Genomic DNA, 25,185 nt, shown 5'->3' with positions numbered 1-25,185 from the left:
CCAACCCACAATCTGTCAGGTATGTCTGTCGTGTACTATATTAGATGAAAATTCCTTTTTGACGCATGTGGCTCATGATCAAGGCGCTTGTTCATTACTAAGAGACTAGATCAGGGGTTCTAGTCCATCGTATACCCGTCACATTTGACCAGTCAGTGCCGAAAAGTAAGATGCTAAACCACATTTCATTTCATTTTTTTTTTTTTTTTTTTTTTTTTTGACGCGTATAATTACAACAACACACGTTTGATCTTTATACAACGAGTTAAAATATAAAGTTTCCAATTCGTAGCAATGGCGAACATGACCATCAACTACGTAAGTGGACTTGGATATGACAATACAAGGGAGGGTACTCTTATTTCGTGCAATGGAGAAAAACCCAACATGTATATAAATGTTACAGGTAGGTATGCCTCTCTTACTAACTAGGACACTCGGAACTCAACACATTTTAAAGGTGTATTATATCAAGTCTGATTTGGTCATATTTGACCCACGTAGGTGTCATGGAGGTTTAAAAATCTACTTTTCTGCATCAATTGGGCCAATGAAGACGACAATAACCGGGGTACGGGGTTTGATCACGGTGTTGGACAATAGCGGCGGACGAAGGGCCAAGCAATGAATGGACAGTGTAGTAAAGTGCATAGGAGTTTGGAGGAGCGGGGGGGGGGGGGGGTAAGGCTATTTGCCCGAAAATTTTCTTTCTCACCCGAATTTTCAGAATGAATCAATCGTTACCTAAAACGTATTTTCCACAAAGCTGCGATGGTCGGTTATTTTTAATTAATTACACAAGTACATAACAATGTAAATTTACAATATGTTAAGCAAAAGGCAACTTAATGTTCCCCATTGGCTACTGTTTGTTGCCCAAAAACGGAAATACGTTGCCTGAAAAATGGACGGTTCACCGAATCGCGGGGGGGGGGGCTGCAGTTGACGAGGGTCCCATCTACTCATTGAATGTCGATCCTTGCCAGTGCCTAACTGCCGTGTGTGGGAACACTTTGGGTTTGTACTTAAAACCAAAATATTATGTGGTGTCAAACCTGTTTTCCTTTCAGGTAATTTCGAGTTATCGTTCCTGTTGAATGATAAAGCCTCTACACTAAAATTTTTATTTTATAATTCTAATATTTTTGGCCTCAACAACTTTACAGCATTTAACAGTTCTAGGGAATTTGTTTTATTTTGAAACATATTTCTAAATAATTAAACGCTATGACCGAATAGTCCGTAGTTTATATCAAACAAGAACAACACATTGTGCTTCGGAGATTATTTTTATTCCAAGATGGTGGCCTTCAGTCGTAAAAATTTCAAGTTTTGTTGAAATTTTCTATTTTTATACAAATTTCAAAAGCAACCTGTTCATTTTGTGACTTTAATCTTTACAAATGTTAAGACATTATATCTCCCTCTATTTCCCCAAATTTTTCACACATTGAATTATATTTAGTTGCTTTCTCGCCACAGGACAGAATAAGAAAAATCGACATTCATTCAAATTATTTCATAATTTCATTCAAATAAAAATCCCATTGGCATTAGGCCTGCTGAGATTAGCAAGATAATTAATGGCGTCAACAACTAACCCACCTACTTGTGTCGACGAAAAAAGGTAACATAAAGCCTGCAACTCTGTACTGACAATTAGGAACGATCTCTGATGACACTGTCCGATCAGAGACTGTTCCTAAGACTGACGATAAATGAATCTCAATAAGTTGACAGTAACCCAAAGCAGTTGAAATGATGACTGAAATTACCTAATCCAAAGCAGTTGAAATGATGACTTAAATTTTTTTGACTAAATACCTATCTAAGTGGTTATTTATTTTAAAGTAACAATGCATCATTTGCATTTTTCTTTAAAATATGAAATTTATTACATCTTACCCAAGCTAATATGTACTCTGATTGATTATTTCATTAAGACAGCAAAATTAAAAAACCAACGCTAGGTAACAATCCATCTTCAATTCAATTGGTTTTAGAACAGGCCTATCAATAAATTTTTCAGAAAACAAAATTGCATAGTGAGCAACATGGATCGAAGTAATTTCTTTGTAAATACTCAATGGAATTGAACCATTTTTGGACTGATATTCATAGAGACTCATCTTTTGAAATGCTGCAAAAGATTCCTATACATGTACAGTAGCACTAAAATGACACATCAAGACTTTAAGACATGTATTCAACACCTTCTATTTGCAACACAATCTGAGTAAATGTAATAAATATTTATTTATTTATTTATTTATTTATTTCAGTAAACTAGTAGATACAGAGAGAAATATCAGAAACAGAATTGCTCTAGAAAAACAGGCCTTTCATATTGTTGAGAATTTGATAGAAACGGGTGTAAAAGAGGAATATCTGCTAGAAATTGTAAGTCTAGATATGAATATCACCTGGAAATTGTAAACTTAGAAATACATGTCACCATCCCTGGAAAGTTGAGAAATACGTACATGTCACCGAGTCTGGATAATGTAAGCCTAGAAATACAAATGAAATGAAATGAAATGGGGTTTAATATCCTACTGTTCTGGTCCGACTAGGCTAATGAAGAAATTTTTCCCGGATAGGTGTCCTACTCTTATATCGAATTCCAACTGCCCAGGGATCTTTTACGTGCATGCCAATGTGTACACAGGACCTCGGTTTTCCATCCCATCCGAATGACTAGACAGCTCTCCTTGTCAGGCCCTCCTACCTGCACCACTGACAATGGGAAACCACGCCGAAAAATCATGGTGAACTTTTCCAGCCAACACCAGGAGTGAACCTGCGACCTCCTGGCTAACCAACCAGTGTCTTACTCCTAGAAATGCATGTCACCAAACCTGGAAATAATGATTTTACATTGTATCCAACAAAATGTCAGGCACTAGTAGACCTGACTTTTTGCTGACATGTTAAAATTCGCTGACATGATAGAGAGGGCAGGTCATTTTCTCCTTTTGTCATAAAACAAGAGGTCCAGCTGATTGATATTATGAAATATATTTATAGATGTCTATTATATGTACAGGGTAATCTGATAGGACTGGGTCATTACCATGATGTTATTGAAGAAAGAACAATTGTTGAACTATGTGGTTATCCCCTCTGTGATAATCAACTTAAGATGGTATGTATTCCATGTATTTAAATCTTCATTTGTATTATTGAACAATAACTAATTTTTCATGGTTTCCCTAATCCATTTAATTAAGATAAAAAAAATTTCAAATAGATACACATGTAATCTCCCAGCCTGGATTCAATCAAATCAGGGTAAAAAGTGATCGATGGCTTGTTTAGGATGCCATTTTTGGTCAAATAAATCACTGATTATATTTTTAAAAAAATTAATTTCAGATACCAAAGCAGAAATATCACATTTCATCCAAGTCAAATAAAGTTTACGACATTACAGAGAGGAAGGTGAGAAAAAAAACTAATTTAAATGTGAACTGACAGTCTTTTCTTTTCATATTGCCTGACATATGAATTGAACTGAATATAAAATTATAACCTATTTCCCTCATCGAGTCATATCCCACTGCATTGTGTATGTCCGTCTTCATTAGCCATCTTGGCCCAGAAAAGTAGGACGTTTTATTTCATTTCTCTATATTGTGTAAGTAATTTAAATCATCATTCAACTTTATCAATGAAAACATTTTCTAAATAATCTGTACTGTAGTGAAAGGGGTCAATCCAAACTAGACGATTATAAAGGTGCACATTTTTAATGCTACATGTGCATACAGTCTTGTATACTATTCTATTTGAAGAAAGGTAGGTTGAAATGCCATTGCCTGGGCAAAATTTCCCTTATGGCACACAGTATGGAGTAGGCCTATGTCCATCTTCATTAACCCAGTCAGAGCAGAACAGTAGGACATTAAACCCCATTTCATTTAATTTAAATTTTGATGATCTACTTTCATTTTCATAGAAATTTTGCAGTAACCAGTGTTTTAAGGCATCAACATTTTATGAAAACCAGATCTCAACGTCACCAATCTGGGCGAGAGAAAGTGAACGAAAAGTTGAATTTAAACTTTTACAGCCTGGAAGGTATGTGCAAAGAAATGGCGTTTTGTAATGATAGTTTCGATTGTCAAGTACCATTGCTATGTTAGTAAACAAAGTCTTGATTATCCATTTTAACTTGAAATTATAAAATGGCACAGATGTACTAATTCATTCAATATCACGGCCATCTAGAGAGTTGATTATGAGCTTGTCACATGAATAATAAACAAAGTCTCTATTATTCATTTTAGTGTTAAATTGTAAAATGGCACAGATGTTCTAATCCAGTTAATAATCAATATGACGGCCATCCAATGGTCTAGAGAGTTATTGTGGCATTGGCATGTTTATGTTGTGTGCAGACAATGTCAAATTTTCCATAATTTGTCGCTTGTCTGGCGAACCGACGAATCTGAAATATTTAAAGTATTGAGAATTATGCGTTTGAAATTTGCGTTCTGTTGTTATCTCTAGCCATCAAATATTAACATTTATTTATGATTTAATATTTCATACATATACATCAGGACACGGAACATCATTTACATAAACGTTATTATTTGATGGACATAGAGATAACAACAGAGCGCAAATTTCAAACGCATAATTCTCAATACTTAAATATTTCAGATTCACCGGTTCGCCAGAAAAGCGACGAATTTTGTAAATACTGAACAGAATTGAACCATTTTTGGACTGATTCTCCTTTTAGAGATTTAACTTAACAATATTGTAGTTTGTAAAGAGTGGTCTGGTTTAAGTGGCATGATTAAGAGCTGTTTGTATGTGACAAGGAGTAGGGTCATCTGGCCAACCTGGTGTGTTTTCTGCGGGTTCTCTGGTTTTCTCTCACTGCTAAAGACCTCTACGTGCAAGGAAATGATTGAAATAAAATTGAACCATATGTTAGTCCCGAAATGACCTAGTTTGTGTTGAGTAGACATTAAATGCCATTACTCTCTCACTCTCCATCTGATGAAATTTTTGTTTCTTCTCTTATTTTCAGGGGTTTCCTAGGTGTAGATGTTATTGGGTCTCCTGATCCTAATTTAACACTGAAAGCACAGGTTGAGGAGTTACTGAAATTAGATTCTGTTGGGTCGAGAGACAAATCCACTGAAAAATCTAACAAAAATATCGAAGATGTAACTGAAAGTTTAGAAAAGGTTGATTTAAATCTTAACAATGGAAATTTATCTGATGCAATCATTGATACCAATTCTAAACAAACAGAATTTTCGGAATCTACTAGCAAGAAATATGGAAATTCTTCCTCTATTTTTAAGGAAAGTGAATCTCCTGAAATTAGGGAAAGTGAATCTCCTGAAATTAAGGAAGATCAGTTGTGTAAAATAAACGAAACGAAAACTAGTGGATTCTCCCAGAAACCAACAGAATCAAAGAGTGATTATATGATTAGATTACTGGATAAACGAAAGAAATTGTTGGCTAAAATGGCCGACGACAAACCACTCCAGGTCACATCCAATGACAAAATTCCCTCAGTTTTGTCTGAAAGTTTAGACTTAACTCCTAGAAATACTTCTGGAGATATTTCTAGTGTCAAAACATCTGATAAAGGCAAAAAAGAGCAAAAAGATAAAATTTTGGAACATGATTTAAGAGGGACAACTCTAAAAGAATCAGAGTTATCTCCCTTGTCTTTTATCTGTACGGTCATTAAACAGTGGATTACTGTAAAAACAAAAGATTTCTTGATGCGAAGGGGAGAAAACTCTGATCAGAGAGATGAAGACTTCAACTACAAGTATGCTGTGTTGTGCCAGAGTCTCGAGAGAAAGGAGCAAGAACGTGAAAAGCTTGAGGAAGGTTTGATGGAAGAATTAGATGAGTCAGAAACTAGACCTAAAAAGACGACAAAGCCTCTACCCGATTACAAGAAGATCGAGAAAGAAACAAAAGAATTTGAAATTAAAGTCAAAGAATTTTACAGTGGAAATTTCTATACTGATAAAGAGTTGAAGGAATCGGAGAAGGTAATGTTTATATATTAGCTAGGTGGGGAGCCTGGATGTCTCATGTTCGATCCTGGTGTTGGGCAAGAAATTTCATTATGATCTTCTGGCGTGGTTCCTCCTTGTCAGTGGTGTAGGACAACGGGCCTGTCAAAGGACAATATACATGTATAGCCTTTCGGATGGGACAAAAAATACCCCTGAAATCCTGTGTATACATCGGCATGCACATAAAAGAACCCTTGACAGTTGGAATTTGAATTAAGAGTAGGCTGTAGCGACGCTGTCCGGGCAAAATTTCCCTCATAGCACACTGCATGGCGATGCTCCTTTTCATTAGCCTAGTCGGTGCAGAAAAGTAGGACGTTAGGAGGCTCCTAACCAAGTTCCTTAGGATTTTTCAGTGTAGGCGGGGGGATGGATGTCCGAATGGTTAGCGTGCGCGCGCTGTATCATAAAGTCTGTCATTGAGTCGACTGGCGTGGTTTCGAATCCCCGGTTGTACGGGACAAGGAGTAGGGTCGCCTGTCCAACCTCGTGGGTTTACTCTGGGTGGACGTTAAACCCCATTTCTCTCTCTCTCTCTTTTTTCAGTGTAGTTTCCAGGGTCTGGCAAGGAAACGGCTAGGAATGAAAAACCAAGTGCATGTGAAGAACCCTTGGCAGATGGAAACACCAAAGTCTAGGCAAAATTTCCCTCATAGCACACTGCAAGGATAGGATGTTAAATCTCATTTCATCTTTTCATTTTAAACTTGTACTGGACATTTTGAACTTTGTGCTGGACATGTACTGTAATATAACTGACATTATATACAAATCTGTCCCAGATAAAATGACAAATCTGTCCCAGACAAAATGACAGACACCATAGTGATTGTGCTTGACGATGTCTATGACAGGTACATGTATATATATTTGACAGGGAGAGGGGTCTTGTATAGTCTGCTGCTCCCTAATCCCTATTCATATACAAATCTGAATACAATACTCAAGGCTAAAATGTACTCAGATTGATTATTTAACATCTTTTTAATCCGATTTAATAGAAGCTAGTTGATAATCTACATTTGATATTTCGCTTTTGTTTTGTTAATTAAATGTTAAATAATCAGTATGTGTACATTTTATCATGGATTAAGCCATGGTTAATTTGACATTTTATCGTAGATTAAGCCATGGTCAATTTGACATTTTATCGTAGATTAAGGCATGGTCAATTTGAAATTTTTGCGTGGATTAAGCCATGGTCAATTTGAAATTTTAGTGTGGATTAAGCCATGGTCAATTTGAAATTTTTGCGAAAAATGACAGATATTTTAAGATTTTGGGTATGTTGCAGCGAGAGGATGATGAAGAAGAGAGTAATGTACCTGTTATCATGCCCAGTGTTGATTCACACGATCAGATGTTAATTAGACGTAGAATCGTACTCGAACGTCTGAATAAAGTGTAAGTAGAATTTTATAACGAATGTTTGAATATGAAACAATGTCAAATTCGGTGGATTGTTCCTTGGGTAAAAATCTCAACAATATTACAAAGGCGAAAAGATAATGGGTGTGGATATAAAGATTTTTGTTGTAATGTCAGGCACCATCATGCACATATCATCTTGACGCTTCAAAAATTACATCCATTCCACTCCATTAAACCCCTGTTCCATGCCATTAAACTCATTCCAATCCCCTCCATTAATCCCCTTTCCAACCCCCTCCATTAAGCCTGTTCCCATCCCTCCATTTAACCCCATCCAAATGCCCTCCATTAAGCCCCATTCCCATCCTCTCCATTAAACCTATTTTCACTCCCCTCCATTAAACCCCTGTTCCTCTCCATTAAACCCCATTCCAATCCGCTCCATTAAACTTCTGTTCCACTCCCCTCCATTAAACCCCTGTTCCACTCCATTAAACCCCATTCCAGTCCCCTTCATTAAGCCTCATTCCAATCCCCTCCATTAAACTCCATTCAAATCCCCTCCATTAAACCCCATTCAAATCCCCTCCATTAAACCCCATTCCATTCCCCCCCCCCATTAAGCTCCATTCCCATCTCTCCATTTAACCCCATTCCATTTCCCTCCATTAAGTCTCATTCCCATCCCCCCATTTAACCCCATTCAAATCCCCTCCATTAAACCCCATTCCATTCCCCTCGGTCATCATTACTAAAGTCAGTACGATAAGCAGCATAGTCTCGATTATCCATTTAATCGTTTAATCGAGAAGGAAAGTTATGCAGTAAATCAGCTCACAATCCACTTAAGATCGCAGGCTAGCGATGCCATCGAGAGTTGATTATGGTCTGGATAAGTTATTTAATGTCTAATTAATAATTTAGATAACATTTCAAGCCTAAATAAAGACCTGCAATAGACAGATTTAGCTTTTGCATAATGTATGTTTAAGCCCCATTCCAATCCCTCCATTAAACTCCATTCTAGTTGCCTCCATTAAGTCCCATTCCCATCCCTCCATTTAACCCCATTTCAATCCCTCCATTTAACCCCATTCCCATCCCTCCATTTAACCCCATTCCCATCCCTCCATTAAACTCCATTCCATTTCATTAAATTGCATCCTCTCCTTCAAACCGTATTCCATTCCCCTCCATTTCATCCCATAATTATATCTTGATGTAATTTAATATTGTAATATTTCCGTTTACCAGAGTTGTTGGCACCATTAAAACTGCCTTTACAAGACCCATCCCATCCTATCCCACTCCATTATATCTTGATGTAATTCAATATTATAATATTTCAGTTTACCAGAGTTGTTGGTACCATTAAAACTGCCTTTACAAGACCCATCCCATCCTATCTCACTCCATTATATCTTGATGTAATTCAATATTATAATATTTCAGTTTACCGGAGCTGTTGGTACCATTAAAACTTTCCTTACAAGATACAACAGGTCAAATACGACAACTTGTTAATACTTTCAGGTACAATTTTAAACATCTTATTTGATACCAGTTTCAGACATTTATCATAAGTTTTCAAATAAGAAAAATATTGCTATTTCTTTTAATTTATTTTGTCATTTGGGGGTGTTTGGGATGTTTAACACATGTGCTTTAAATCTGTCATTGAGTCAAGTGTCATGGTTTCAATCCCAAGCTTGTGGGTGACAACCAACCTCTCTCTCTCTCTGTCAACGCAGAAAATTGACAAATTTGACATACTGACAGTCACAATGCCTTAATTTGTGCCTGACATTGTCTGTGACAGATACCGTCTTTCCCGACTTGGACGTCTCAGTCCTTCATGTTTATAAAATTGAGCGGGAGCCATAAAAAGCTCCTGATACCTTGAATATATGCAGTTTAAACGTAAACAAAAACTGAAAGTAGTTTATTAATCTCAATATTTAGGAGAGCGATTTAGCTAATTTGCAGGAGTCTTTAACGACTCCGTCGAAGGAAAGCCGACGTGCGTCGAGAGGAGCAGGAGCGAACGCTCCCCTTAAACGTGAAGGACTGACGTCTGTGTAATTAATTGTACACCCACATGATTTGTTTTTTCAGCTTGACCAGTTCTAATATTCTATTTAAACCTGTACAATGGACTCTAGTCTGCTTGATTATCATTAAAATGTAAGTTATTTCTATAATAGTATTAAATCTCTCATTTTCTGACATATTTTCTGGTAGGTCGGTTGTTGTTGTTAGTAGGGTTTACCTTCCGCTTCCAATGAAGAAGATATTGCAGGTTCTTTCCTGTGGAATGAAACCGGACGTACCCGGAGTAAATTCATGAGGTTGTGACTAAACCCTATCTCCAAGATTTGCAGTGAATATCCATTTCTGCAACAGCTTAACTGGCATCTACCTGTTTTCGTTAACCCAGTCGGTACAGAAATTTCCTCCAAGTGCTAAAGGCCCCTAAGCGCAAGCGAATTATTGAAATAAAATTTAGAGAGGACGTTAAACCCATCTCGCACCCTCTCTCTCTCTCTCTCTCTATCTCTCTCTGTTTAACTAGTTTATCAGTATATAGCAACTAGAGAGTGGTGAATATTTGAAATTTCAAAACTCAAAAAGTTAAACTTTGTTAAAGGAATTCCTGAACGGCAAAAATCGAAATTGGTTTAACCTTACTGGGGCATTCATGTTTAGTTAAATCAGATCATTCCTACTGTAAATAAATGAAATAACAGTCTCAGTGAGTAATTGTTATAATGGCATTTAGTAATTCAACTGGAAATTGTGTAATTACAAACAATAATATTTTCAATGATTGATATTTTTTTTTTATGTTTATTTTGTAGATTAGCTGTAAAGGTACCAATAATAGCGAAGTCGTTCAACCAACCAACCACTCGGCACTTCCTGGAGGTCATATTAAATGGTTTAGGTCACCAATTACAGGATTTAGACAGTTTAGTAGGAAATCTGTTGACATGAAATATAAATATTAAATATAAAAATTACAAATGTTTTCTTTCTTAATTTAATTGTCAATAAAAAATCAAGTATAGATCCTAGACATATGACGGTCGTCTAGACGGGGCCCTTGATAGGAAAAAAATGTGCTGGGGTGAAACCTTTTTTGCGCCCCCCCCTTCCTCTTCTTTCTAGCACTAGTCATATCTAGATGATTCACTAGCAGATTGCGATAAAGCGAAAACCATTGTACATAATCATATAAGATTCAAAGGAACAATAAAAAAAAATCATGCATAATTGCCCATTTCAATTTTGAACTTTGACATTCATCGGCCCCATAGACTCTTATGGGCCCTGGGGCAGCGCAACGGCTGCACCTGTACTGGAAGGTCGCGCCAGGGGTCATACGAACAGCTTTTGAACCTATGACGTCAGACATTGATTAATCAATCATGGTTGATGTTTCTAGTGGTTTACCAACAGTTCGAAACATCGCACGCCAAGAACTCGCCGTAACAGACCGTTTCATTGGTTAATCCCTCACTTCAATCAGGACAACTCTTCCAGATCCTAGTGTAGTAAAGACAGGTAACACGAAATTTTGAACTACAAAAACGAAACGAAATAGGATCTGTGTTTTAATAAGATTGCAATTTGAATGGATCTTGTTCTTATACTCGATACTGAAGAGAATATGAACTCCTGTTTGTGCAAAAATTAAAGATTATAGCTAAAAGATTTGAATCGATTCTAATATTAAATAGACTCACTTGCTCAATATTTGCACTCCTAGAGAAAAATAACGAATGGGAATAGAGTGATGGTAGTTTTTTTATGTTTGATTTGTGAAATTTCATTCTGCTTGTCGGAATAAACGAGCCCAAGACACCTGTGGGAATCCCATGTTGTTTCCCTGAGGGACAAGTGTGATGTCATAAGCCCGTGAAGTCATGGTCTCCATGAAATAATGATGATCGAATTAATACAAAGAAGACAGAAATAAATGTTTATTCTTTTTACAATTAAAAATTGTTATGGTACAGTTTGTAGCATCCAGGACCGAAATAGACGGCGTACTTATCGGCATATTTAAATCGATTATCGATACTCCATACCTAAGATATCTTTCAGAATTTTCTTTCCGTCCACATTTCGATTATTTCTCCACACTCCAAGACTTGCAAGTATTTATCGCCCAAGAGTTCCTTTGTAAAGTATTTTTGGGTACAGTCCACTTAAAACAGTCGGTCAAATCCTTCTTTGAACATACCGAAAACCTTCAATCACGGTTCACTGTCAGAATTATCGGAAAAGATTGCCTTTTGATCCAAATTTTCTTCAGGCTTTGGATAGATCCTCGTCGATATTTGCATTCACATCTATTCCATCGTCAATATGTTGGCTAAAAAGGATTGATTATTCGTCTGACTTCGTATTACTATCCATTTTGTTTTTGCTTTCAATTCAATTAATCCAAAATGGCGACGTATAAACAAAAACATACACGTACATTCACGTGATTACTTCGGTAATTTTCGCTATTTGGCGGAATCTATCGAGCAATTATCCAATCATTGATGCCTTTTAATAGAAGAGCCCATTAAATTTAAGGGTGAAATGGCGTTGTATATGTCGGATATAAACCTACTCTCCCTCGGATTGATATGATAGAGATCATATCAACCTCGGGTAGTTTAATATCCTTTATATATCCTTGCCGGAGATATTAGGTGTTTTCACCTATCCCTGAGAAATCATGGGATCGAGACCATTTTGCGCAAACATATGAAACGGAACTAAGACTGTCACAAAATAGCATGTAACATTTGAATAAATAAACAAGTGCTTTTTTATTATCCTTGCATGACATTTAGAAGTGGTTTCCGTTTCAAAATCCGTGACAAAACTAACTTGATTCACCTTTTTCACATCCAACTCATAATATATTATTTTTCTCGTATAATTTAGGTCAATATATTTTTCAGTGGAGTAGAATTTTATTTATTTGAGTCCTCGGACAACGTTCGACGATCTGAGGCCTAGCCCGCCCTTTGCGCACAGAAAATCTATCCAGCCTCAGGATTAAGATTGGGTAACAAAATGTCGACCATCTTAGCAGTTGGCCAGACCCTCTATATTATATGGTTTTGAGTTAAACGTTTAGAAATTCCAGATCGACTTAATCGAACCTAAGAGACTGTTTCTATTCTTATCCCAGGTCAACTAAAACGTGTAGATCGTGTAAAATTCTTAGGTGTATAAAATTGCTGTTTGTTTACCGACCACTTACCCAGCGGGCACGCAACGTTGTTACAACATTGTGACAACGTCAATATTGGTCGTGACGTTGTACAACGTGTTTTCGACCAATATTCGACGTTGTATTTACGTCATATACAGGTTGTTGACACAACGTTGTCACAACGTCATCAAAACGTTATCAAAACGTCATATACAGGTTGTTGTCACAACGTTGTCACAACATTGTCACAACGTCATCAAGACGTTATTCTAACGTCATATACAGGTTGTTGTCACAACGTTGTCACAACGTTATCAAAACGTCATATACAGGTTGTCGTCACGGCGTTGTTACAACGTTGTTACAACGTTGTCACAACGTTGTAACAACGTCTTCAAAACGTTATCAAAACGTCATATACAGGTTGTTGTCACAACGTTGTCACAACGTCATCAAAACGTTATTCAAACGTCATATACAGGTTGTTGTCACAACGTTATCAAAACGTCATATACAGGTTGTTGTCACGGCTTTGTTACAACGTGGTCACAACGTTGTCACAACGTCTTCAAAACGTTATCAAAACGTCATATACAGGTTGTTGTCACAACGTTGCCACAACGTTATCAAAACGTCATATACAGGTTGTTGTCACGGCGTTGTTACAACGTGGTCACAACGTTGTCACAACGTCTTTAAAACGTTATCAAAACGTCATATACAGGTTGTTGTCACAACGTTGTCACAACGTTATCAAAACGTCATATACAGGTTGTTGTCACGGCGTTGTTACAACGTGGTCACAACGTTGTCACAACGTCTTCAAAACGTTATCAAAACGTCATATACAGGTTGTTGTCACAACGTTGTCACAACATTGTCACAACGTTATCAAAACTTCATATACAGGTTGTTGTCACAACGTTGTTAAAACGTTGTCACAACATTGTCATAACGTTATCGAAACGTCATATATAGCAGTTCGAACCTTGACCTCTGATTGTCAAACCAAGGTCACCACGAGACTCCCAGGGGTCAATTTAGTTTAAATAGCCACGACCTCAAGGTCGTCGGATCCGATTTGGGATGGGCGAGTTATCTGCCCTTAGACCACACCGCTGTAATGCTCGGCTATTTCACTTTCTAGGTAATTTTCTCCAAAAATGTCATCCGATCGCCCCGGGGTTTGGTGACCCGATAGACTGACCCAACATTTGTTCTTCATTTTTTAAAATCGCCAACCAAAAGTCGTGACCTTGACCCGCTAGGGGCCCCGGAAGTATTTTGGTTTTTGAACCCTAGGGGCCCATCTAATAAAGTCAGGACCACTGGACCTTGACCTTCCAAAATGTCATCTTGGTCCACATGACCCCGGTAGGTCAAGGTCATCAGAAAGGGTCAAGGTCACCAAAATATCTACTGAGTTCGATGCTCCCGGGCACATGGTGGGGCCCCTGGTCTGCGCGGCAAATCAAAGGTCATGACCATGGATAGGCAACTCATTGACCTTTCGAATGGGGCCTTGACCTTTGACCTGACCCTTGACCTTGGGATCGAAAAAGTCCCAAAACTTCATGAACAACCCAGATATCACGAATAAATCTCAAGGTCAAAGTCGTGACCCGCACCCGCAAGGTCAATTTTGGGGTTGTAACCTGAGTCAAGGTCATGACATTGCCTGACATTCCCTGTTCCCGGCAGCCATTTAGGTAAAAAGTCACATTCAAAATCCCGAGAGAATGTGAAAGCGGAACTTTCAGAATGTTATTTGGAAGAAAATATTTTGCTTTCTTGTCAGTCAAATAAAGATCCCCAAATTCGATGATTTTTAAGTATAATAAAACATTTTCACTTTCTTGTCATTGAACACGGCGAATTTGTACTGCATTGATCGCGGATTGAAACATTTCGTCGGGTCCCACTCGGCGGTGTGCGACATCGGTCAGTTATTTGTTTTATAATTTTTCGGAAATCATAATTTCCTTTAATGCATTAAAGTTATTGGTGTACTAAATAGGCAATACTGGCTTGCTTTCATGTTGCTGAGCACACGGGTTGGGAAAGCAAGAAAAGGCGTTTGCGTCCGTCAAGTATTATAAAAATGTATTATGAACTTTAAACGAGATGCCTCTCCCGCACCTAAATGTCGCTGTTTTTACATCCGGTGTTTTTCAATTGAAATAATAACACAAAACACAGAAAATGGTGATTAATGCATATTGTGTAGTGTGCAGCGTTTGCTACACAAATTCAGTGCATAAAACAGGAATTGCAATGCGCTTATCTATAGAAATTGACGTATGATCTTGGGTACAGTTGTATTGGTTAACGACGTAGATCGAGATTTAATAACACAATACAAACTATAATACATTTTATTTAAGGCTTATTGTAAAACAACTAGAAGCTGACAAATATTCCGGTTAATTCTTCAGTAAATTATCTGGTAACACTAGCGGTTTTTTTTTCCCGCGGAAACTGATAACGTGACTCTAAATGTTGCCGCGAAAGATGCTTCTGGGACGCCATATTGGTTTTTTGGTTCGTGCCGAAGGTAAGTTCTATTATTTTAACTCTCAACCGGGTATGTGGAAGGGATATAAAAATCGTCAATTGCTTCTTCTAAGGCTAATATAAGATCAGATAAAATTATATTGTATCTTAACACCCCATTAGGCTATTAGAGACAGCATACAAATACAAACAAAACATTAGGCTACCTACGCAACAGCATTATCAATGGCTATAAAACAACAAAAACACCAACTATATTTACATGTATGTAAAACACGCGCACCTATACATACATCATGTAGTAACAGAGACTATTATTATTAAGTTGAATATGAAAGCCCCTCGAATCTGATTACCGGCAATGTAGGTTTGGACTTTGTTGACTACCGCGATGTAAGTGGCGACGTTCATTTCAAAACACACTCAGACTGCAGCTGTGCCGAGTGAATTTCATATTTTTAAGTTATATTTTTAAAATGTATTAAAGTAAAGCTTTAAAATAGATGGTATCTATAAACAGTCCTACCTTGTTACAGAATAATCCTATTATTCCTATAATTCACTATTGCCAGTTGAGAAATTGGCCAAAATATCATTTTCAACTTCTAATTCAAATGTTTGCAGATAGTTTTTCCATGGGGGGGGGGGGGGTAGAACAACAAAGGTGGTAATTGTGTTATTATTTCCGGTGTGAATGATTTTATAAGTGCCATAATGATACCTATGATCCTATAATATTGAGTTGACAGCCTATTGAGCAAAAGATATAGAAATAATTATGTTTTGACTTTCTTAAAAAATATGAAATTCTTGCTTTAACTTTTAAAACTAGCTGGACCAGCTGCATGATTGTGTCAGTCCGCTCAGAATACACGAGTCTAGGCCAAGCGACGTAGAATTTAGAACCGACGTGATCTGCACTTGTCTAGGCTAGACATTTGCGTTGATGTGTTGCGCAAGTAGATCTAACTAAATGAAATCTCTCATCATTAGTTTTTTCATATTACTCATATACATTGCCGTTAAACGAATAATTTGCGACACATAGCAAGCCATTTGATCTATTCTACACGTCACTGGGCTATTTGATTTGACGGAGTTTTGTTACCCACGGCAAAATCTCGATCGACGTAGACTTAACGCAATTTTTATCATTCGGCTTCACTAAACAAATTATTAATAAAAACAGCCGTAAATCGACATCTAATAGTGCTAATGTAAATTTAATAATACTATTCCGGTATAAAAAAAAGAAATAATAATAAAAGAATAATGAAATCAATTCAATCTCTTTTAAGTATTCAAATGATCATTTTAAGTAGATACCGTTATATTACTGAGCGCCATGGAAAACGCATCACTTTTTTTCCCAAATATTTTATTACTAGTTGGTTTTGTATGTATAATATTATGCAATACTATGAACTATTGTTTCACACAATGCTCCCAAACGCAAAAAAATTCGGCCCGTGTGCACAAAAAAAAATTGCATGAGATGCACATGAAAAACCCAATATTCACCTGCAGCATTGTGTGTGAGCCCTTTAAAAGCATGTTTTCAACTTAATGTGCTGTACATGAACTGTGAAACGTGAATTTGTCGTAATTTGTTGTTGGACGTGTGAAGGAATCGAGCTAGAGATGCCGAGACTTACTGAAAATCAACGGAATGAAGCCAAGGGAATGTCCAGGGCTGGCATGTCTACGCGTGCTATTATTGCCAGACACCTCAATTGTCATCAGTCCACTACTGTAAGGTTGGTGGAACGTATTCGAGTTACTGGATCAACGCGTGACCGTCAACGTCCTGGTCCACAACGCGTTACAACCCAGGCTCAAGACCGCTACATCCGGGTCACTCATCTGCGTGACAGATTCTGCCCAGCGACTCAAGCATGTGCGGCAGTCGTCGAAAGAAAAGGACCAGTAAGTGCCAACACCGTAAGACGTCGTCTAAGAGAAGTAGGACTCGACGACGACCTTATGTTGGAGCTATCCTTAGGGATCATCACCGTCAGCGGCGTTTGATATGGGCTCAAGGACACACCAGGCATGGAGAAGAGTAGACTGGCAAAGTGTGCTCTTCAGTGATGGGAGTCGCTTTCATCTTTATCACGCTGATGGCCGTCAACGTGTGTGGAGACGTCTTGAGGAACGTCTTGCAGACTGCTGCGTCTTCGAAACGAATCGATGGGGTGGGGGAAGTGTAATGATGTGGGGAGGCTTCACATTTCATCACCGGACCGCCCTACACATTTGCAGGGGTCGCGTTAATGCTGTAGCCTACCGTGATGATGTCTTGCAACCAATTGTTGTTCCGATGTTTCGAGCGCACCCACAACTTCAGCACTTCCAACAGGATAATGCACGTTCGCATACCGCCCGTTTTAGTATGGACTTCCTGGCTGCTAACAACATCAATGTCTTGAACTGGCCAGCCATGTCTCCGGACATGGCACCAATAGAACATGTCTGGGATGAGATTGGACGCCGTCTGTATCGGAGACCACAGATGCACACCATTGCTGCTTTAGAAGCTGCTCTTGTCCAAGAATGGAACAATTTGCCCCAGGCCTTCTTTCAAACATTGGTTAATTCCATGCGACGTCGCTGCACAGCGTGCGTAAAAGCCCGTGGAGGACACACGCGCTACTGACATCTGTGTCGTACTTTTGGTTTTGACCCCTCTGACTTTGTACCGTTGATTACAGATTAAACATCCATAAGTGTACAAATGTGTTGTTATTGATGTGTTCCCATTTGAATATTGTTCACAATAAGAAGCAAAATAAATAAGATATGTTTACAGGATCATTTTGTTATACGAAAAACTAAGTGATGCGTTTTCCATGGCGCTCATTATATATAAGTGTGAAACCTGGCCATTATTTAATTAATTACAGTTCTAAGTGAATCCCAGCAAGCACAAAATATTTCAAAAACGTTTTTTGTTTTTGTTTTTGTTATTTTTCTTGTTTCTAAAAGGTTATGTAAAAAAAAAAAATATTTATTAAACGTTTTTTAAATGTTTTAAGTGTAAGTTTTTCAGAAGTTTTCGATAAATATTGATAAAAATGTTTAATATAATATGTTTAGATAACGTTCATAATTGATGTTTTCTTACAAAATTTTCCATTAAAACGTAGTACCGTAAATATGATTTTTTTAAACGTTTATGAACCGTTTATAAAGAACCCGCAATGAATAGGTAACAATTACCTATACACGCCATTTGAAAAAATTTTTTTTTTAAAAAACATTTATTAAACGTTTATTACACCTTTAAAACTTAATTACGTTCTTAACTTAATTGCAAAATATCTATATTTAATGTACCGGTATATAAAAAAACCCCAATAAAGGTCAAGATTAATTATCTTATACATATTTTATTTTAAAACACACCCAAGGTTGACAGTTGGCCCAATCAAATTTAAACATCTTTCCGCCAAAAAGGAATCCCAGCCAAACCTGCATGGCTGCTTTTATAGAGCTGTGATAAACTGTCGAGTTTTATAAGTTGCTAGAAGGCGTAACAGTTGAGAATTAGGTATGTTACGATTAATTAATATTTTGTGTCCATTTAGAAATAATTATGATATAAAAGAATTAATTGTTTCGGTAATTGTAGATTATTTTCTACTGGTGCCATTTCCACGTAGTCGAACTTCTATTGTCATTTCATTATTGAACCCTCCTTGCAAAGTAAATTGAGTATTTTAAATATGTTTTATTATCTCTTAAATGATTTATTTTAGTTCTGAAACTTTAGTGTTTTTATTTTATAATTGTATTGCATTTTAATCATTTAGTTTTTGGTCATTTGCTATGTCTGGATTTGGAAAGAGCTATTTCAATCTATGTCTGGAATTGGAAGGGGCCATTTCAATATTTATAGTATTGTATAATGGACTTTCCCATTATCTATTATCTTTAAATTTATAGGGTTACCAATTTCATGAATTGTTTAGATAAGTTGATACTACCCCAAGCTTTGCAGGGAGTGTTAATAATAATGTAACGTGTACAAAACTTCGAGCGGAAATTAATAAGACATTAATTTCCCGTGATATATTACAAATGACAAATGCTATATGAACTTTGTGCTGTATGAACTATTTATATAGTCTTTAGTGAATGAAAACATTTTGGCTACCATTCCTGGTTTTGAATGTCAAATATGATATGAAAACGAATATCGGTTTGTAATTTTTTTAACCGTTTCACCAGTAGTAACCGATGAACGGTTAACCAAGTCGCTGTATACATCTTAATTATTAGGCAACCAAGTCTACGATCTTAATTAAAAAGATAGGTTGACACGCAACAAAACATATATGCTCTGAAAATTAAATCTTGTACTTTGTCGATCTACGGACAGGTGGATATAATGCCGGGCTAGTGCGACTGTTAACACCACAGCTCTTTAATTACATGCTTGTGGGTTTTAGATTTCATTCAAGTGAAGGGTAATTTTATTATTAAATGTACAACATCAATATCCATGAGCATACACCTGCATAATTGAACTGACATTGATTGTAAATATTACAGTGATTGAAATATAATAATATACTAGATGTGTTTCATTTATTTCATGTTATAGCTATAGGTAACCCATCTGATGAGCATTGGTGGTTACCAGTTTAAAGTCGTATTCTTTCTTTTGAAAACAAATTGATAAAATAATCGTACATTCGTTTTCCAATCGTCTTCGTCTTAAAGGAGTCAAGTCTCTAACTCAATATCATCCACAGTCTTCGACATTGCAACCATGGGACTCATTGTTTAATTAAACCCAACATCAATGTTGTAACCGTGAAAAGATGGGCTTCTAATGTCCAATATTTAACACAAAGTTAAAGTTTTGAAATTGCCACACGAATCGCGCGCAAGAATGCTTTCAAATTTCATTTGTAATAGAGAGACTCGAAGAATGAAGTTAAATATACCCAAGAGAATACTATATGCGGGTGTAAACTTGAATAACCAGACGCCAAAGACTGGCATTCAATTTGGACTCTTCGCGTATGGGGGGTTGGATGGCCGAATGGTTAGCACGCGCACGCTGTATCATACGGTCTGTCATTGAGTCAACTGGCGGGGTTTCGATTCCCCGGTTGTACGTGACCAGGTAGTTTGGTCGCCTGTCTAACCTGGTGGGTTTTCTCCGGGTCCTCCGGTTTCCTCCCACTGCTAAAAAGACCCCTACGCGCTAGCGAATTATTGAAATAAAATTGAACCATGTGTTAGTCCCGAAATGACCAAGTTTGTGTCAAGTGGACGTTAAACCCCATTTCTCTCTCTCTCTTCGCGTATTTCGCCGAACATAACTGATTAGACATTACAGTAAAAACAGAAACGATTAAATGTAAATCAGTTAATATACAAACATATTACATTATTATATGCGTTGCAACCCATTTATGTCCATATCTAGGTGTCAAGGAATGGAAAGTCAAAATTCGTGGTATTGTCAAACGCATAAACAGTATGTCTTTTTATTTTAACAGGTTGATGTCTAATTCCCTAATGGCCCAATTTAATTTAAAGGGAAATAAAGGGAGGCGGTCCATAATGGACTTAGAAATTTACAAAGTTGTCCGAGGTTTGTTTTTATCATACTCAATTTACGAACATATCCTTAAATATCTGATAATCAAACATGGTATGGGCATACACGAGTTTTTATTACTTCATCGATGAGTGTTGATCTTTTTATACGCCGACATTGAAATGTGGTCGTATATTGTCCTCGCCCCCGTCCGTTCGTCCGTCGGTCCGGCGTCCACAATTGCTTGATCACTTCAAAAAATCTTGGGGACGCTCTAGAGGCCAAAGTTAATATCCGATTGACTTTAAATTTATACACGGTGTTTAAGGTCATGAGACGAAGAAGCCTATTGATTTTCAGCGATTTCCGATAATTACTGCCAGAGTTATGGTCCTTGATCACTTCAAAAAATCTTGTGGACGCTCTAGAGGCCAAACTTAATATCCGATTGACTTTAAATTTATACACAGTGTTTAAGGTCATGAGACGAAGAAGCCTATTGATTTTCAGCGATTTCCGATAATTACTGCCAGAGTTATGGCCCTTGATCACTTCAAAAAATCTTGTGGACGCTCTAGAGGCCAAACTTAATATCCGATTGACTTTAAATTTTATACACAGTGTTTAAGGTCATGAGACGAAGAAGCCTATTGATTTTCAGCGATTTCCGATAATTACTGCCAGAGTTATTGCCCTTGATCACTTCAAAAAATCTTGTGGACGCTCTAGAGGCCAAAGTTAATATTCGATTGACTTTAAATTTATACACAGTGTTTAAGGTCATGAGACGAAGAAGCCTATTGATTTTCAGCGATTTCTGATTATTACTGCCAGAGTTATGGCTTTTGATCACTTCAAAAAAATCTTGTGGACTCTCTAGAGGCCAAAGTTATTATATCCTATTGACTTTAAATTTATACACAGTGCTTAAGGTCATGAGACGAAGAATCCTATTGATTTCCAGCAATTTACGATAATTACTGCCAGAGTTATGGCCCTTTATCATTTTGAAAAATCTTGTGGACGCTCTAGAGGCCAAAGCTAATAACCGATCGACTTTAAATTTACACATAGTGTTTAAGGTCATGAGACGAAGAAGCCTATTGATTTTCAGCGATATCCGATAATTACTGCCAGAGTTCTGGCCCCTGATCACTTCAAAAAATCTTGTGGACGCTCTAGAGGCCAAAATTAATATCCGATCGATTTTAAATTTATACACAGTGTTTAAGGTCATGAGACGAAGAAGCCTATTGATTTTCAGTGATTTCCGATAATTACTGCCAGAGTTATGGCTCTTGATCACTTCAAAAAATCTTGTGGACGCTCTAGAGGCCAAAGTTAATATCCGATTGACTTTAAATTTATACACAATGTTTAAGGTCATGAGACGAAGAAGCCTATTCATTTTCAGCAATTTCCGATAATTACTGCCAGAGTTATGGCCCTTGATCACTTCAAAAAATCTTGTGGACGCTCTAGAGGCCAAAGTTAATATCCGATTGACTTTAAATTTATACGCAGTGTTTAAGGTCATGAGACGAAAAAGCCTATTGATTTTCAGCAATTTACGATAATTACTGCCAGAGTTATGGCCCTTGATCACTTTGAAAAATCTTGTGGACGCTCTAGAGTCTAAAGTTAATATCCGATTGACTTTAAATTTATACACAGTGTTTAAGGTCATGAGACGAAGAAGTCTATTCATTTTCAGTGATAATTAATTCCAGAGTTATGGCCCTTGATCACTTCAAAAAACCTTGTGGATGCTCTAAAGGCTAAAGTTAATCTCATTGACTTTAAATTTATACACAGTGTTTGAGGTCACGAGGCGAAGAATCCTATTGATTTTCAAAGATTTCTGATAATTACTGCCAAAGTTATGGCCCTTGATCACTTTGAAAAATCTTGGGGACGCTCTAGAGGCCAAAGTTACTATCTGATTGACTCCAGATTGATACACAGAGTTTAAGATCTTGAGGCGAACAAGTATATTGATTTTCAATGAATTTTTATGACTTGAAACAGCTAAATCCATGATACAGTAGTGAAAGTTTTGTATACAAAACGTTAGCATGGGGCAGAACTTTATAAAAACCTAACAAATTCTAATGGTTTTCTGAGTTGTTGCTCTTAATCAGATTTTAGTGTATTATAAATGTTTCATTACCGAAAAAAGTAAAAATATGTGACAACTGTTGTTGACTGCCTGGACGATTTAGCTACTGTGGGCGTATGTTTCGTTGCCTGGCAACCTATCTTTATGACTTGGACAGCTAAATCCATGATACAGTATTAAAAGTTTTGTATACAAAACGTTAGCATGGGGCAGAACTTTATAAAAACCAAACAAATTCTAATGGTTTTCTGAGTTGTTGCTCTTAATCAGATTTTAGTGTATTATAAATGTTTCATTACCGAAAAAAGTAAAAATATGCGACAACTCTTGTTGACCGCCCGGACGATTTAGCTGCTGTGGGCGTATGTTTCGTTGCCTGGCAACCTATCTTTTTTGTAATTTAACACCCATGCCTTTCTTACACGTACAAATTTATGGAGAATATGAAAGTAATAACACAAGCGATGTCTCATATAGAATGTGTTATTGGGTCATATATAATATAATTCATATGGGGTTTAACGTCCTACTGTTCTGCTCAGACTAGGCTAATGAAGATGGGCATGCGCTATACCGCGTGCAATGAAGGAAAAATTTGCCCGGGCAGCGGCACTATGGCCTACTCTTATATCGAATTCCAACTGCCAAGAGATCTTTTACTTGCACGTCAATGTGTACACGAGGCCTCGGTTTTTCATACCATCCAAACGACTAACAGTTGTCCTTGTCAGGCCTACTGAACTTTCTCGGCAAATGTAGGGATCGAAAATGCGACCTTCAGACAAGCGAGCCAGCGTTTTACCCAATAAGCGACCTTTGGTCCATAATTCATGGGATGCAGAATTATCTGTTACAGCTTCAGGACCACCTTTTTGATCGGACTGAATTATATAATTTACAAAATTTGACAGAGTAAATATACAGTTTTTTGTATTCTTCAGATAGTGTAATGATCAGTCAGCCGAGCTGCAATGAAGCCGAGATAATAACAGCAGTTTCGGCTCATCTAAAATATGAGCCGGACAGAAGAGGGACCAATTAAGTACATGTACAGTTTAAATTTGTTTATTACATGTCATATTTTATTATAATCTTTATAAGCCATTTTAAGTTCTTTTATCATCCATTTAATTTTATTTTATTTTCTATGTGTGATGTCCACAAAATGTTAACTGCGCCATTGAGCATTGAGTGTTTTATATTGGTAATATGCGCATTATAAATAATAAATTATTATTATTATTACAGTACCAATTGCATTAAAATTACTTTCTCATTTTTAGCAATATCATTCATTACCCATTACATTGAAAGTAAATAATTACATTTTATTACTATTTAAAGATTAGTGCTAATTTAGCATTTAATCAATCAGATTTAAAGACATGCATACCATTGGATAGTTCGCACTGATGTTTATATATATATATTCATATCTTTCTCATTTTATTTATTTGTGTATATATGCTTGAAAACGACTTGTGAAATCTTGTTGAAACGTTGCAGTGAAATAAACCATAGTAATTGTTATTCCATAAAAGTGCGTTATTTGATTATGTTCTAATTACTAAATGCCATTCAAAGAATGCGCCATTAAATGTAATTGAAATGTAATTGACCATTACATGATTTTCGGAATGTAATTAATTACATTTCCATTACTCATTACTTTTGAAATCTTCCATTACTCATTACATGACCATTACTTAAAATTTAATGATCAGATTCTATTACCTTTACCCATTACTGCAAAGTTATATGACTCTAGCATTAATATTGTCTGTAATATAATCGTTTGAATTGAATTTTTTGAAACTACGTACTGTCCTATTAATTGATACTGATTTTATTCAGAAAGAAGCAATTAGATTGGTTGTGATGGGACACAATAACTTTGATTCTAATTGAGTGAGAGTGTTGAAACTTCGCGTATCGTTTCACTATGTCAAAACCGTGGCCCAAATCTGTCGGGCATTTAAGCCCCCCCCCCCTTCCCCGCACACACACCTAATTTAACTTCCATTCTGCCCGGCCGCCTATTCCCGTCTTCGTTAGTCCAGTAGGGGCAGAACTGTAGGGAGTTCGGATGGGGCTTATACTGGGTTTTATACAACCTCAAAACAACAAATTCTGACGTTGTGACAACTTTTCGCCAACCACCACACAACGTTGCAAAACAACAAATTCTGACGTCGTGACAACTTTTCGTCAACCACCACACAATGTTGTGACAATGCTGCTTGAACGTCCGTACAACGTTGTCACAACTTTTCGTCAACCACCACACAACGTTGTGACAATGTTGCTTTGACGTCCGTACAACGTTGTCACAACTTTTCGTCAACCA

General features: G+C 36.9%; 1 protein-coding gene and 1 long non-coding RNA gene across 3 annotated transcripts; both read left to right on the top strand.

Moving 5' to 3' along the window:
• The first annotated feature begins 1,293 nt into the window (after positions 1-1,293).
• LOC126818599 (putative RNA polymerase II subunit B1 CTD phosphatase RPAP2) lies at positions 1,294-10,457 on the top strand. Of its 2 annotated transcripts, XM_050546085.1 has the most exons (10): positions 1,294-1,627; positions 2,283-2,400; positions 3,047-3,145; positions 3,376-3,441; positions 3,959-4,080; positions 5,045-6,035; positions 7,357-7,466; positions 8,886-8,966; positions 9,549-9,617; positions 10,292-10,457. In XM_050546085.1, exons 1-10 carry the CDS (start codon positions 1,584-1,586, stop codon positions 10,425-10,427), a joined length of 1,836 nt encoding a protein of 611 aa, XP_050402042.1. In that variant the 5' UTR covers positions 1,294-1,583; the 3' UTR covers positions 10,428-10,457. The 2 variants fall into 2 exon arrangements, with proteins under 2 accessions (XP_050402042.1, XP_050402043.1); XM_050546086.2 differs by lacking the exons at positions 7,357-7,466; positions 8,886-8,966; positions 9,549-9,617; positions 10,292-10,457 and adding an exon at positions 6,609-7,070.
• A 4,659-nt stretch (positions 10,458-15,116) lies between these two features.
• On the top strand, positions 15,117-24,037 carry LOC126818697 (uncharacterized). Its single transcript, XR_007679317.2, has 3 exons — positions 15,117-15,205; positions 20,679-20,773; positions 23,780-24,037. It is a non-coding gene; the product is annotated as an uncharacterized LOC126818697 (long non-coding RNA).
• The last annotated feature ends 1,148 nt before the right edge of the window (positions 24,038-25,185 follow it).

Source organism: Patella vulgata, chromosome 4 (genome assembly GCF_932274485.2).
Source record: "Patella vulgata chromosome 4, xgPatVulg1.2, whole genome shotgun sequence".
In the NCBI taxonomy this organism is placed as follows: Eukaryota; Metazoa; Mollusca; class Gastropoda; family Patellidae; genus Patella; species Patella vulgata.
This window is presented reverse-complemented; position numbering and strand designations above follow the sequence as displayed.

Excerpts from the sequence above, each read along its gene's own strand:
- LOC126818599 (XM_050546085.1), top strand. The coding sequence starts at position 1,584 with ATGGCGTCAACAACTAACCCACCTACTTGTGTCGACGAAAAAAG. Across the intron at positions 1,628-2,282 it reads ACTTGTGTCGACGAAAAAAG|TAAACTAGTAGATACAGAGA; the intron begins GTAACATAAAGC and ends TATTTATTTCAG. Across the intron at positions 7,467-8,885 it reads CTCGAACGTCTGAATAAAGT|TTTACCGGAGCTGTTGGTAC; the intron begins GTAAGTAGAATT and ends ATAATATTTCAG.